The sequence below is a fragment of the Grus americana genome, chromosome 1 (assembly GCF_028858705.1).
Source record: "Grus americana isolate bGruAme1 chromosome 1, bGruAme1.mat, whole genome shotgun sequence".
NCBI lineage: Eukaryota > Metazoa > Chordata > Aves > Gruiformes > Gruidae > Grus > Grus americana.
Genome location: NC_072852.1, coordinates 199,833,626 through 199,848,510, shown reverse-complemented (window position 1 = coordinate 199,848,510; position 14,885 = coordinate 199,833,626). Strand labels below are relative to the sequence as shown.

The 14,885-nt window shown below is 37.8% G+C and overlaps 1 protein-coding gene across 6 annotated transcripts in view; it reads left to right on the top strand.

Annotated features, from left to right (window-relative positions):
* IFT88 (intraflagellar transport 88) overlaps positions 1-14,199 on the top strand; it is a 58,359-nt gene extending 44,160 nt beyond the window's left edge. For 5 of the 6 annotated variants that reach the window (XM_054824180.1, XM_054824150.1, XM_054824169.1 and 2 more), the window contains 3 exons: positions 3,649-3,709; positions 13,152-13,247; positions 13,931-14,199. In XM_054824180.1, the coding sequence (XP_054680155.1) occupies positions 3,649-3,709; positions 13,152-13,247; positions 13,931-14,052 (279 nt within the window). In that variant the 3' untranslated portion in view covers positions 14,053-14,199. The remainder of the gene's footprint in view (positions 1-3,648; positions 3,710-13,151; positions 13,248-13,930) is intronic. The other variant, XM_054824190.1, reaches the window with a different exon arrangement.
* Positions 14,200-14,885: the final 686 nt, after the last annotated feature.

Sequence of the window (14,885 nt, the reverse complement as noted above, 5' to 3'; positions counted from 1 at the left end):
CAGCTTCTCTGGGCAACCTCTTCCAGTGCCTCACCACCCTCACAGGGAAGAATTTCTTCATAATATGTAATCTAAATCTACCCACCTTCAGCTTAAGGCCTTTGCTCCTTGTCCTATCACTACATGCCCTTGTAAACAGTCCCTCTCCAGATTTCTTGTAGGCCCCCTTCAGGTACTGCTAAGCCGCAATTAGATCTCCCCGGAGCCTTCTCTTTTTCAGGCTGAACACCCCTAACTCTCTCAGCCTGCCCTCATAGGAGAGGTGCTCCAGCCCTCTGATCATCTTTGTGGCCTCCTCTGGACTCTCTCCAACAGCTCCATGTCCTTCTTGTACTGGGGCCCCCAGAACTGGATGCAGTACTCCAGGTGGGGTCTCAGGAGAGCAGAGTAGAGGGAACAATAAGGTATCTATGATGGCACTTGTAATTAGTCAAAGCTTTAAGGCAGATCTGCCTAAATGCTTTTGTATAGCATGTTGCCCAGAAAAGAAAACAGGCTTTAAGTACAAATAAGCTTGATTCTATTATAATATAAACTAAACCAATTTTCTTTTACACAGAGAAAACTGAAATGCACTAGGTGTAAAAAAAAAAAAAAAAAAAAAAAAAAAAACAAGAAACTCCAAAACAAAACAATCCTCCCTGCCCCCCCCAAAACTACCAACAGTAATAGAAACAAAACAGGTTTCTAATCAGCTCTGTCAACTTCATCCCTGCAGGCAGGCCCATGATTCCAGCCTGTTTGAGTAAGCTGAGTGAGTTTCTGAATGGCAGCAAAATTCTGCCACTACGGTTCCTGGTACATGCTCTTCAGAACCTCTGAAGCCCGATCAGTTGCTTTCTGCTCCTTCTTGCAGCTCCTTCTCGTGGGGGTACATGCTCCCATCTCCCTCTTCTGGTTCTCTGGTCTGCCACACTCTGAAATCTCCCAAGTTCAGTGTCTCCTCAAGGAAAGGAACAACTTTTTCTGCGCCTCAAGGAACCCACTGACCCAGTTTCTTAAAAATCAACATGGTGTAGATGTAAAGGAACAAGGACACTAAGAAAAAAAAAAGTTACAGAACACACTGCGATTTAGTATGCTGCCATCCTGTATTAGAAGTTGAGTATCCTTCTGTGACAGAATGTCAAAATCAGTGCTGTCTTGGAAACAATAGCCCTGCTGTTCCTTTTTGCTATTGGTATTACATCTGGGTTCCCATCCCCTTGTTTTGGGTTTGGGGATTTTTTTGTTGTTGTTGTTGTTGTTTTCTTGGTTGGTTTGTGTGTGTGTGGTTTTTTAGTCTTATGTCTACCATCTGGCTTTGGAAATTATTAGGTATTTTTGTCCTGAGAAATTCCTTCTGTCATCCATGAATATATAGTAATAAAATCTACTTTCAAGTTCTAAAATTATCAAGTTAATATTTCACCACCAAAGTTTCCAATAGGAACAGTGGCTTCAGTTAGCGATACCAGAGATGGTTCAATTCCTGCTCCCAATTTCAGACTAACCCATGATTTCTTCATTGCACCCAGTAAAGAGAAAATAGATAAATGCTAGTGTAATGTACCTACAGTTCAAAGTCTGCACACAGACTTTGTCTTCCTGTAGAAATTTATCAAAATTTGTTATGCTGGCATTGTTTTTCCAGAATAAGTATATCCACATGGAGTTTATACCAAAATAAATATTCTGGAGTACTTATTTCACTCGGTTCTCAAATACGGACAAGTTGTTAAAGACTTCCAGCCAAGAATCTGGAAACATCTGTGGGGTTCATTCCCTGTAGAAATTATTCTCCCTGCCTCTCACAGCATTGGATTTTTACTGTAACGTTCATATGTTGGTGGTTTGGGGTTTTTTGTTTGGTTGGTTTTTTGTGGGGGTTTTTATGCATTAATCTTTTTCATGTTTCAGTTTAAAAAAAGACAGGTGATAGTGTAAAAGTTCACACAACCTTCTTGGCACCACTGCATACACACATGACTATTTATTTCCGTTAAGTGAGCTTAATGACTGAAAATGAGGGACTGATCAGGTGTGGTGTGAAGCAGTGATGATAGGTGCAAACACTGAGGGGGACTTACTGCCTTTACCTTCAGACATCTACATCTGGACTAATCACTCTAAATGTCTTTTGCAGTCATGGGAGAGCAAGAGGCATTTTTAGGGTGGAAATCATTGGACCTATTTTAAATGTCTGCTTTTAGTATGAGATGACTTATGAACTACTCGCTTGGAACATTACAGGAATTAGTCATATGCTTAAGCTATAGTACTTCTATAATTACTATTTTGGGAGTAAAGTCCTAGGATGTAAATGCGATGAGGGCACTACCATATAGGGACCACTTCCCCCTGGCAGACTTGTCAGTCATTCAAAATTTGGAGAGTCTGAACATGCTTCCTGAAGGACTGATATATGCTACTTCACTGGACTGTGAATAGGATATTGAATCCAGAATTCAGAGAACGTATTTTAGACTTGAGGATTTCCCAAAATAAATAAAAAGTATGAGAAATTCTGGTCCCAGACTGGATCGCTCCAAGGCCATTCCTGGTTTCACGCTAGGCTCACTGCTTTCCTGTCTGACTCCTGAGTGAGTTTTGATTTAAGGGTTCTTCCTTTTTCCTTTGGCATGAACCGGGAAAGTTCTTTCACTACTTCTGTGTCATTCCAACTTTGCCAGATTCCATGATATTTTTCTGATGAAAAATGAGTGAAGAAGCTACAGTGATTGACTTGAATACATGATTAGGTAGTGTGCACATGTGTTTTAATCAGATCCTGAATTCATATTCTGAAAGAAGATGCAGAGATTACTTCATTAACAGCTGAATGCTTTAAACACCACATATTTCTACCTACCCATCAAAAAGTCCCTCACTGAGATGTACCTTCTTGTAATTGACAAGATATATGCACAAGAAATTTGGTGTTTTGTTAGGAGAAGCCAAGTCTGCCATGCGATACAGAGGTATTGCTTTGATAAACTGTTAAAGTTTTCAAATAACACTAAAAAAACCCACCACAGCTGGAAGATGTTTATGGTACCTTCCTCAGTGCAAGAGAGATGATTTTTTTAAACACAGCTTTTAAAGTATTTACCTTCACCTTTATCTTGCATTTAGCACTCAACAGCAAATTAAATTTTGCTGTAAAGTACAGTGTTGTGCCAAGTATTCAAAATTCAAGATCTATGGGATGAATAGTTCTTTTTACAGATTTCCCTACTTCCCCCCCCTTGAATCTTTACAATAATAAAACACTTGTGGGATTTACAAGACGTTAATGGGCAGAGGCTACTTTGAACTCGTGCAAGGCGGGCTATGTTGCCTGTTTTTACAGCTGTACTTTACAAAGGTACATCTGAACTATTTTTATGCACATTCCTTGTATAAATTTTATCTGAAGAAAAATAATGTATTGAGATGTTCTGTTTGAATTTCACAGAACTCTTGTTTTATGTAAACGTTGGATTTAACACTGATTTTAAGGACAATTTTGTGCATTGAAAAAACAAGGTTTATTAGTTATAGTAAGCCTAGTTTAATGTTCTTCTACTGTTTTATTAATAAGCTGAGTTTTCAATAATTATATGTAATGTATATTACTAAATGGGATTTTTGCTCTGTTCTTTTCAAACCTTTTTCACTGTTCTCCAGCGAATTAAATCTGGCAGAGATAGCAGCGCACGTAGCCGCAGAGAAGGAAATGCTGGTGGTGGTAAGTACTTAATGCCTCTGCTTAAATACCAGATTTGTCAGGATCCTAAAGAAAATAGTTTTTCTTACAGTGTTTGTAAAACCTCCTAACATTCTGAAATGCACACAAATATGCATTGAGTAATATGCAAGCACTTCACAAATTTTGTTTCATACTTTTTGATTATCTCATTGCTTTATGAAACCTGAGCTGGTATAGTAGCATGGATTTGGTCCAAGATTTGTGTTTTATATACAGATCTCAAGGTATTCCCAAAGCTAAGTTTCTCCTTGTTTTCAATACTGTGGACTTGAACATTTTTATCCCACTAACTTTGGAATATTCAATATAAGGAATCAATTATTATAACAAAACAGAACATGTAAGCCATGAAAACCAGGAATTCATTGTGTCTTTATTTAACATGGAGAAAAGGGAATTTTGTGCCCACCATCTAGTCTGTTACATTAGGTGTTCGTTACAAGTTCAAGAGGCTGTTTTGTGCAACCAGATCAGTAATAAGGAGAAGACACTTGTACTGTCTTTGAGCTCCTTCTTCCCCTTTTCCCAGTATAGCAGAGTTGAAGTACAAAAGTCTTCCATAGAGGAAAGCTCACTCTCTGACTAGTAAGTCTCTCTGCTCCTATAGATTTATAATGCTGACTTCCATAAATATAAAACTGTAGCAATGTAAGTCTGGAAACTGGCCTGCTTTGTCTTTTCTGCACTAAGTAGTCTGCATATTGCAGAGCTAATGATTTTTCCCTCCCATTATTAAATCCATGAAACGTTAGTAATGTTAAACCTAACTGTTACCCGCTGCTGCTCTAAGGAAACTAGCAGACTTCAGGCTACTTCAGCCACCTGGAAAAAAAATCCATTTTGACCCAAATAGGAAATGGTTTCTTTGTATTCTGCATTTGGTTTATCTTAATATCAGTGTGTCTCATAAAAAGATATCCCCTTTAAATTCCTGCCTCTCTTCCCTTTCTTTTACAAAGAAATAATTTATAGGGTTTTTTTTCTTATTCGGTAATTTTATTTCTCCACCTACATAGCAGATGCTTTACTACATTTATCCAATTCTGTAGGGTTGTGAAAAGTCATGGAAATTACTAGTATAATCTCAAGATGACCTTAGAATGCTGTTATATTTATGAAGGCTGCTCTTCTGGGTTCTCTAAGGGTTAAGAATGAGAGTCGGATGCTTGAGAGAGATCTCATTCCTCTTTCAGCTCAGTAGTTTCACTAGAGAAGCTTATAAATCATTTCTTGATATGTAGAAAAAACACCATTCACCTAGGATTGAATTTTACCTGTTCTGGGCCTCAGGCCAAAATAATTCTTGGGGTAAAATTCCTTATTTCGGTAACACAGAGGGCTGGAAACGTTTCTGGACTCTCCTTTGTTACATAAGCTCTATGATCAGGCAGCCAGTTAGAGGTGCCAGCAAAGCAGCAGCGTGAGACAGCATCGGTCCCTGTTTTCTGTCATAACGTGAAGATCCACTTTGGCTTAAAATAAATAGAAATGAAGAGCGGTATTGGTAGCAGGCAAGGGTATTTACAGCTGTGCAAAACATTGCATCAGGCATACAGCCAAAAGGCACAAAGGGTCTCTTTTCTTACAGCTATATTTTGCAATTATCCCTACACTCATTAGTGAAAAAGGGGCATGTTATCGGGAGAGAGTCAGTAACTTAGCAAAAGAGGATATAAATAATGACCAAGCTGGAAAGATGCTAAGAGAACATTAATCTCCCAAACTACCATTTTGTCAATAGTTCTTTTAAGCACAGAAATATCTATGGAAAGTTGTCTTTTTCAAAAAAATTAAAAATAAAAAAAAAAAACCCTTCCCCTCCCAAGTTGAACACATGAGGAACTTTGACTGCAAGCTCTGGTAATTCCAAGGCATTATTCTTCCCCCCCCATAACCAGAGTAATGCGAGAAGAGCAAATGCAGACATTTAGGATGCCAGCATAAAGAGGATGAGAGGGTAAGCAGAGTCAGAATTTGTCCGAATTTGTCCTATCAATAGTTCTTAGATTGTTGCTCAAGATATTATGTCAAATTCATGAAAGAATGGAAAAAAGCAGAGTTTGGGGGCAAGACTGTATAAGAGCGTGTTTGAGAAGTCTCCCTTATACAAATTCAGCGCCAAAGATCCAGCCTTTCTGGAAATGACTCAGCAAACAAGCAGAGGTACAAAGAAGGTCCTTGTATTGAGCCTGGAGTTAACTTTCTGCTGAGATTCCTAATTAAAAGCTGTGGTGAGATGCACTAATACGTATTTTTAAAAGGAGTCAAAGACGTGATGCCTTTTTTAACTAGTAATGTTGACCCTGGGAAACCTTATCAGTGAAGAAGCTGCACATTCACAGCAACAGATGTTAAGAAGTATGCTGTTGTTTGTCTGCCTTTTACTGAGGATGACTGAGAGAAACCTGAAGACCCAAACATTATTTTGTCCAATGTTTGGCATTATTCACCTGGGTTATGAGTCTGTATTTTGCAGTGTAAGAAATTTCTGTATGTGGCCTGTGTGAAGACATATATGAAATATAAACATGAGTTATTTTATTTCAGAATCTTAGTACACTTTTGATAAATTAATGGCTTCAAAATAAAAAAAAGAAACGTTTGTATACATTTTAAGATTAATCTTTTCCAGTGGTGTTGCCAAGACCAAAAGGGATCATTTTCCTACACTGTATGAGGGATTTGCCATCATTACTGAACCCAGTGAAGCATGGAATCCTCCTTAGTTTAGTACTTACTAGCTAAATTTAAGTAGTTACTAGCTAAATGAAGTGTGTATGCATTCCAAATATTTTAGGTATGATGATGTTTTCTTTTTTCCTCTTACCAGCTTACTGTCCCCATTCTTGCTGGCATTCCTAACAGATTTTTTTCCCCAAGTATTTTGTCCCTATATAGTTATTTATATTTGGAGTATTAATAATTCACGCTTCCTTGTTTTAGGAAATATGATCTAAAATTGCTTTTAAAGAAGAACCTAAGACAGAAGAGAACTAAGTCAGCAGGGTTTGTACTTAATAGGACACTTACTACTTTGACAATAAAAATTAAAACAGAGGGTGCATGAGGGTTCAAATCAAAGCATGATTTGAAGAATATTAGTGTATGCATGAATGGTAGACAGAATGGAACAAATAAGACCAAGAAAACTGACATCTATATCAGTGTCAGTTAAAGTATGCTCTTGTCTTGTGAGAAGAATAAGCATTAAATCTAAAATGCTTACCCAAAATTGAACACATTTGTTCCCTCATTATAAAATGTGAAATTTTCTTCTCCCCACAAATATCAGATTTATGATTTTCAATCCTCTTGATTCATGTTGGAAGCAGATGACATTGGTACACTCCCTTAAAATTATTTTTAATTTCAAAAAAGGAGAAGGAAGGAAAAAAAAGCCCTACTGAAACCCTGCAGGGAGCTAACAGTAGTACATCATGTTTAGGCAGTTCTCAAAGATTTCCTTTCCAATAATCTTTTGTTTTCATATTCACTTTTTTGTGTTTTGCAGAGATGTGATAGTAACATCCAGAATTTGGAAGTTAGGACACTGGTTTTTACTACCGTGAGAGATTTTTGCTGTTCAATGGCATAAGGCCTTTCATAGATAAGAGAAAGTATGACTTTAAGGAATACATTACCATAGCAGTGTTTACTTGGTCTCTGCATTTGCCCTGCTCTCTGAATGGAGAGTTTTGTACTGGATGAGAGGAGCCATGCAGTCTCGGACAGGAGCCCAAAGAAGCAGATGAAAGGCTAAGCACTTTGCATTCTCCTTGTTACCTAAGCCTGTCCAGATGAATTTGGGAAGGAAACCGTGCGAGAATAATTTTGGTGTCCTTTCCCTTTTTCACTTCAGCTGTGACAATGTCAGTGGAGAAATGGGTTTGTCCATCCCATAATCAAACACCCTTTACCAGCCCATTGGGATCCCCTCATATAATATTGAAGGACATTATAGAAGTTAGGGCTGTAAGCATCCCAAATAGTTTTGATTGTGATAGAGGCAAGAGATTCTCTTCTTACCCTGCAGCCAGGACTTCACAATCACTTCTATTTTCTAGGCTTTCCGTGCCTGTTGATGCCTCATTAATTACAAAAAAAAAAAAAAAAAAAAAATCTTAATCTGTTTTCTGCATCTGAACTCACCTAAGGAGTTAGCTGAACTGACACACTGTAAACAATTTGCATTCCACAGAATTTCAAATCAAAATGAACTGCAGTGGAGTTAAAAATTGCATCTGCTTTGCGTGCTGTTTCTCAGTTTTATTATAATGTTCCGCCTGCTACACTGAACTTACTGTTCTTTTTGGTCAAACCAAACCAAAGCCCTCTCTTTTCCCATAATGGTGTCTTCACCCCAATTATGAAAGATACACAGAGCTGCATTTAAACACATTCTGGATTTAGCAAAGCATCTGTGGTCTTTAAAAGCATTAGCCCACCATGCACTTTGTTACATAAACATTTCATGGAGGAGGTAGATTACCAAACCACCTTACCTTGTGATATCTTTTCCTGATGAGTAAAATGGTACTAAAAATTCTAATTTATGTCCCTTGTGATACTGAAGGAATTTCTGATGCAGTAGTCTCATCATTGTAATTACAACTAGTGAGAGTCCTTTACAAAATAAATATAAAATCATGGATTTTTATGGGTTGAAGTGATATGTACACAGGTATCTTGCTAAGTTGAAAGTATAGGAACTCTTAAAAATATTTAGAATCTTTTTTGCTAGATATCACTGCTTAAAATAAGATTATTCCAAAATAGGATTAATTTTGCACAATGCTGCTTTATTCATTATTCTGCCATATAAAATTAGCCATTTTTTTAAAAGTAAGCTTTATACTTTGATTCTTTTTTTAAATTGTATGTGGAGGATGGGGCTCTGGGCAGCCTGGTCTAGTGGAGGGTGTCCCTGCCCATGGCAGAGGGATTGGAGCTAGATGATCTTTGAAATCCCTTCCAACCCAAACCATTCTAGGATTCTATGAATTTATTTTTTTTATGGAAGTTGAAAAAGTCTGAATGAATAGAACATATTACACTTATATACAATAATTTACAATAAATACAACATTGTGGGCATGACTTTTCAACAGATGAGAGGAAGAAATGCACTGTAACAGATGTCAGCATGTAAAGTGTATCATTTATGTCTTTATATCCATAGCTCCCAATTAATGCTATTGCACACAGACTGAGGGGAAGATAGTGTCAGCATGATAATCCAAGTCTCAAGTATAATCATTTTACAGAGTGAATATACTTATAAATCAGATTTTGAAAATATATTGACCAGCTGTGCTTAGTTGGTTCCTGTTGCTTTTTCAACTGAAGTCTGGAGCCATGTTCCTGCGGTCAGTTTATCTGTATGTGTCCAGAGTGAGCATACTGGGGCTAGCTTCCATGTGAGCTACAGTAATAACATATCTTTTAAGTAAAAGTGCAATAAGTAAATAAATTATGAGCATGTATTAATTGCAGTGAAGGCTTTCTTGGATACAGAAAGCAATTTAGTTCAGCGCTGGTCTTCCATTATTCAAAAACTTTATTTAATTAGGAATACGTGTTTGTACAGTTACTAGAATAATGCAGTTAGAATTCATTTGTAGTTTGAGAAGTGTCTACCTGTAGTCCTTTGATTGCAAGTGCAATCAGACAGGTGTTAACACTCAAAGCTGTACTATTAGTAAAGAAAAACTCTACAAAATAGCCTTTCATCCAGAGTTCTATTATTATACTTTGTCCCAATGTTACTTTCAGGTTTTTTCTGTGTATTTAGAGAAAGTTAGTTTCATTCCCATAAGCCAGAAGTGCTGGAATGCGTATAAACTCTTTGGCCAAATGATGTCTGTATACTGAATAAAAACATATAGATGATTTATCTGCAAATAGAGCTACAAAAAGTAATTTCAAGATGAGATTTAAACTTCTGGCAGATCATGTTATATGGTCAGCAGAATTTTTAATAGCTGCCATATTGGCAGCCAAATCCTGTATCCTGTGGCAGAGTGTCAATAAAAGCCTTACCCCAAATGGCTCAGCACTAGGACCGTCTTCCTGAAAGATGGAGCTGTGGGTTTGAACTCCCTCAGGTGAAAGAAGACTTCTCGCTTCTCTGATATCTCCACGTAAGGTAGATGGTGTCAACCACCTCTTACTCTCTTCCAGTACTTTAAAATGAAAAATGCTGCTCTTCCACATTTGTAGGTATGCTCAGAGCATAGTGCAGTCCATGGAGACTTGATGTGGTTTTGCATATTAGCTTAATTTAAAATAACTGTGGGTTGCTACCAGAAAAATACTAACCTTCCCTTCACTCTTGCTGTAGATATAATAGTCATATATAGGTAAGGTGAGCTGCATTACTTTGTTGATTCACTTGAGAGAAAGTTTTCATTAGGTTAGTTTTAAATATATCAGTAACCTGCTCCAGCACAGCCTGCTACCACGGCATGCAGAGGGTGATGCGATGCAGGGCAAGAAAGGGCAGGGTGCTCCTTTCTGTGGTGATGTGGGGCTACATTGGTAGGTTCAGAGCAAATGAAAGGTGGCACTCCTTACCTCAGGTTGTTACGGATGCAAAAAGGGAAGACTGAACAAGTTCTTGGAGAATAAATCAATCAATCTGTTACTAAATATGAAGAGCCGCCCCCTGCCCCCAAACACATGCTTCATTTACAAATTGTTAGAGGCTAGGAAATTATTCCTGGAGAGCTATTGTATATGCTTGCTCTACTTATGATGCTCTTCCCTAAGCATCTTGTTCTTTTGTATGGACAATAAGCCAATTTAGATAGATATTTAATCTAGCAAGGCATCCATATGTTCTTAATGCTTAAGTGTTAAGAGGGCACTGTGCCCACAGACACTTACTCTTCGTAGTTTTTCCAGGGTGTGTTTAGTCAATGTGGGGTGTACTGATCAAATAACTTGCTGCTTCTGGAAAGAACAGTCCAGTCCCCCTCAGCACTTCTTTTCTTTCCCATTCCTGGTCGTATGTTCTCGCTGCTTCCCTTGCACTACTTCTAGCATTAATCCAACCCTTCAGTGAGTTGGTTCAGTTCATTAAACACAGTAAATAATGTGTTTGGGCAACTGAATCAAGTCTGAAGCCTAAAAAGCTGCATATGTGTGAACAGCTAGATTTGCTCACTGTAACAGCACTCTCAATTCCGTTTACTGTATTGACTCGGAAATGGAAAAGGGAGCTTAGGCACCAAGGTCGCGTGCTGAACATCCTGCAGGCATCTTGCTGCTCAGGATGGGCATCTGGAGCAACTCAGTCACAGAAGTGCTTAAGGAACTTCAAAGCTAGGTAGGAGGGGCAGTTGGTGAGGTTTAGGTACTTCAAGGGTTGGACATCCACTAGATGGGGAGGAAAAAAGGGGGAAAATTTAGCTTCAAATTTTGGACTTGCTGCTTCATTCCCTTCTTGGATGTAGCCCTAATAAAACTTAAGGGTCCTAGGATGTCCAAGAAAGCTTCTGTCTTCAATTGTTTGGTTTAGGGCAGTAAGATGTACAAGTAACTTGTGGGTATTATGTTTATCCCAGCCATTTTGGTTTGTCTACCATCCTTTTTTTTCTTCTTCTTCTTTTAGTTAATATAAAATCTTTCACCTTCCTCTGGTAGTATCACTAAACCCCGTGTGTTTTCCTCTTTCACAGTTGAAAACCTTTGATATGACATCTTCTTTCTCTTTTATTTTCATTACACCTTTCTGGAACAGTTCTTCCTTTCTGGAACCAACCGATTAAACGTATGGAGTTTCTGTGACTAGTTCAGTCTTCCCCTTGCGTAGTTTCTGCTGTATCGTACCTGTCTTTGCACCCCCTTACTGCTTCTTCCAACTTTATTCATTATTTTGTAAATTGCTTGTTTTCCATTGCACAAAACTCTGTGCCTGCTCCTGTCCTACTCTTTCTCTCCCTGTTAAACATGTTGTATTCTCCTCTAAACTGTCCTCAAAATGTTGTCATCCACACGATCTCTAAAGCTCAGCCCTCACCTCCTTGGTGCACAGGCCTGTGCAAGCCCACTGAAATCCAGAGGTGGCCCTTTCATAATTTCACAGCCCTTTGGTTGAGCCCCCCTCAATCAAACCCATTGATTTCTTTCAATTTCTTCAAATCCTTTGTTAGACATTCGCTTCTTCCGTGAAACCTGTCAGTGAGAATTGATCCAAGGGAGGTTGATGTACATTAAAATAGATTTTTCTTTGCTTTGAAGTTTCAACTGTAATGTGTGACTTGTAAGCATATTAATTCTTTGACATGTGACTGTATGTATTAGATCTTTCTTGGAGCAGAGACATTGTCTTCCAATTCAGGGCTGGGTAAACTGAAGTCTGCAGTAGTATTTATAGAGAAATAAAGGTTTGTCATCTTTGTGGAAGTTTGGGGTTTTTTAAAATAGTAACAGTATTTATAAAAAGAACATTTATAGTAAATAAGACAATGGAAATGTGTCACCAAGTCCAGACTTCGTAATTAATGTTTGATGAATGAAACCCATTTTTCCTCTTTACAGATGGAGGATTTTTAATAACAACATTGTTTGGTGTTGTAAATGAGCATGTTTGTATTTAGCTGCATGGCATGTCCTGCCTTGTAAATATACCAAGCCAAACATGAAACGTTTTCTCCTAGGAGAAAAAAAAAATGCATAAAAATTTCTTGTAGCAGACAAGATTGAAAGCTTGCCATGAATGTGAAAAAGAGATTCAGAGGTGAACAGAATATTTAAAGTGTCTGGAATACTGCTGTGGCAAGAGAATGTTAATCTGACGTCGTCTGGGCACGAGGCAGCCCTCGGAGCCGACACATTCCTTGGGGCCCGCTGCAAACTGAGCTGCCAGCACAGTGTTTACAGCAAGATGCAGGGCCAGGACGGTCTGTATACACGAACTGTGCCTGCCTGCCATGCAGGCAGCACGTGCCAAATAGACTCTTCTAATTAAAAGCAAAGTTAGTGTTGTATTTAACCCTGACAGTATGGAACAGGTGGATCATACTAATATATTAGTAAGCACACAGACATATGAAATGTCCATATACATTGTGACAGTATTTATATTTATTATGCTTATTTTAACTCCAAAATGTGACTGTAATTTATAAGCAACTGGAATGTCAGCATTTGAAGCAGAAATATTTTAATGTGTTTTACTCCAAAGTAAGTAAGGCTGTATATATATGTATATATATTAAAATTAAAACACACACATGTGGACACAGTGTCCATTGTGTTTTAATGACCACTATTACAAATGAGTACTGTATCCATCATGAAAAAATGCTTTCATCCAAATCTTGTTTCATAGATAGTAGCTGAATTTGTTGTTCTTGTGTCATGATTTCACAGAACATAACAGCACGTTATTTGTCTTCAACCTTTTTTCCCCCCCCAGATAGTGGTGGAACCAAAGGGGAAAGACTGAGTGCCAAACTGAAAGCTTTGCCTGGAACAAGTGAACCCTATGAAAGTAGCGGCAGTAAAGAAATAGGCAAGTGGGCATTGTCTTATACCTTCTTATTCTCCTGGCCCTCAAAGAGAGGGGAGATGGAAAAAATAAGTTATTGGAAGAGCATGTAAAATTAGACAATTAGGAAAATATTTTCCTCATGAAATAAATGTGAAGAATGGCTTTAGCTTCATTGTTCAGAGCTCACTATAAAGTAATTGTAAATATTAAGAAATGTGGTCCATGTAGATACTGGTTACTTTTGACATCTATCTGCTGTATCATTTAGACAGTTCTTGTAGTTCTGCAGTCATAAGTTCTTCACTAAGATTGAATTTTCAAAGGATTTTAAAAACCCAAATCCACGTGGAATGTAGGTACTTCCTAAAATGCCTTTCCTTAACCAACTCATCAGTCTCATTGTCCATGCACTTTTCTGAAGTCTTTTTCTCACTTAACTGCTGTAATAAAATAAAGAGAAATTGATTTTTAAAAAAACTCCTGTCACTAGCACTCAGGTACTTTACTCTTGTGCCATGCCTCACTTCCCAAATGCAGTATCTTGCTCTCCTTCAGTGTTCATACGCTCTTTCTGGTCTGCATTTCAAAGACACCTTGCAGGTGTGTAATGCTAAAACCCACTCTTGTATTTGATTGTATATGTTTGAAACAAAACTAAAATTACTTGCAGGTAACTGTTTTAAATATATTTATTTAAACCCTAGATGCCTCCTACGTTGATCCACTTGGCCCACAAGCAGAAAGACCAAAAACTGCAGCAAGAAAAAGACCTGAGGAAGATGACTTTGCTGATGAAGAACTAGGAGAGGATTTGCTTCCAGAATAGCATATGGTCCACTCATAATTTCCTCTCCTTTAAAAGTTTTAGCAGAAAAACTTTCATCCATGATGATTTTGTAGAGGATTTTGATAAAATATTTGTGAAATACCTTGGATATGTGGTATCTTACATTAAAAACATCTTACATTAAAAGCAGTGTCTTTTATAATTGATTTTTTTTTAAATAATGCTGAGGTTATTTTACTCGTGCATAAAAACTACACAGGTATTCAAACTCATTGCAAACTGTATCAAATGTGTAAAGCTTTTGCTTTCAGAGCTGCGTCCGATGATAATATGAAACACAGCAGCCTCCAAAATGTCGCCTCTCAGTGCAAAATACATCAAAGCAATGTTATAAGGCTGAAAGTCCCATATCCTTCATCCAAAGCCAGAATTTATTTAAGGCCTGTGAACTGACTTTCTGAAAATGTTGGATGTGACCTTGGTCATCTTTAAGGCCTCAGTTCAGCAAAGCACTTAATACTGATACTAAAGAAAGCATCTTAATTTTAGTCTATGCTTAGCTGAACTAGGGCCATTTTGCAGTCTCTCGGCAACCTCCTAGATATTTTTTGCAATTACAGAGATGAAGGGTTTATTTTTATTTTTTTATTTCAAATGGACAGAGTGGGCAGGATTTCAGAGTAGTTTGTTCAGAATTGCTTATTAGATTTCAGCTTTTGAATCTCATGTTGGGGATTGTGGCACTAACTACACAGAGGTACAGCCTAGGTTGAGTATGCGCAAAGATGTTAGTTACAGAAATCATCATTTTGCTTATGAACTCAACAAGTTTGATCTGAAGTCATTGAGACATGTTAAATAGGAACATGGGG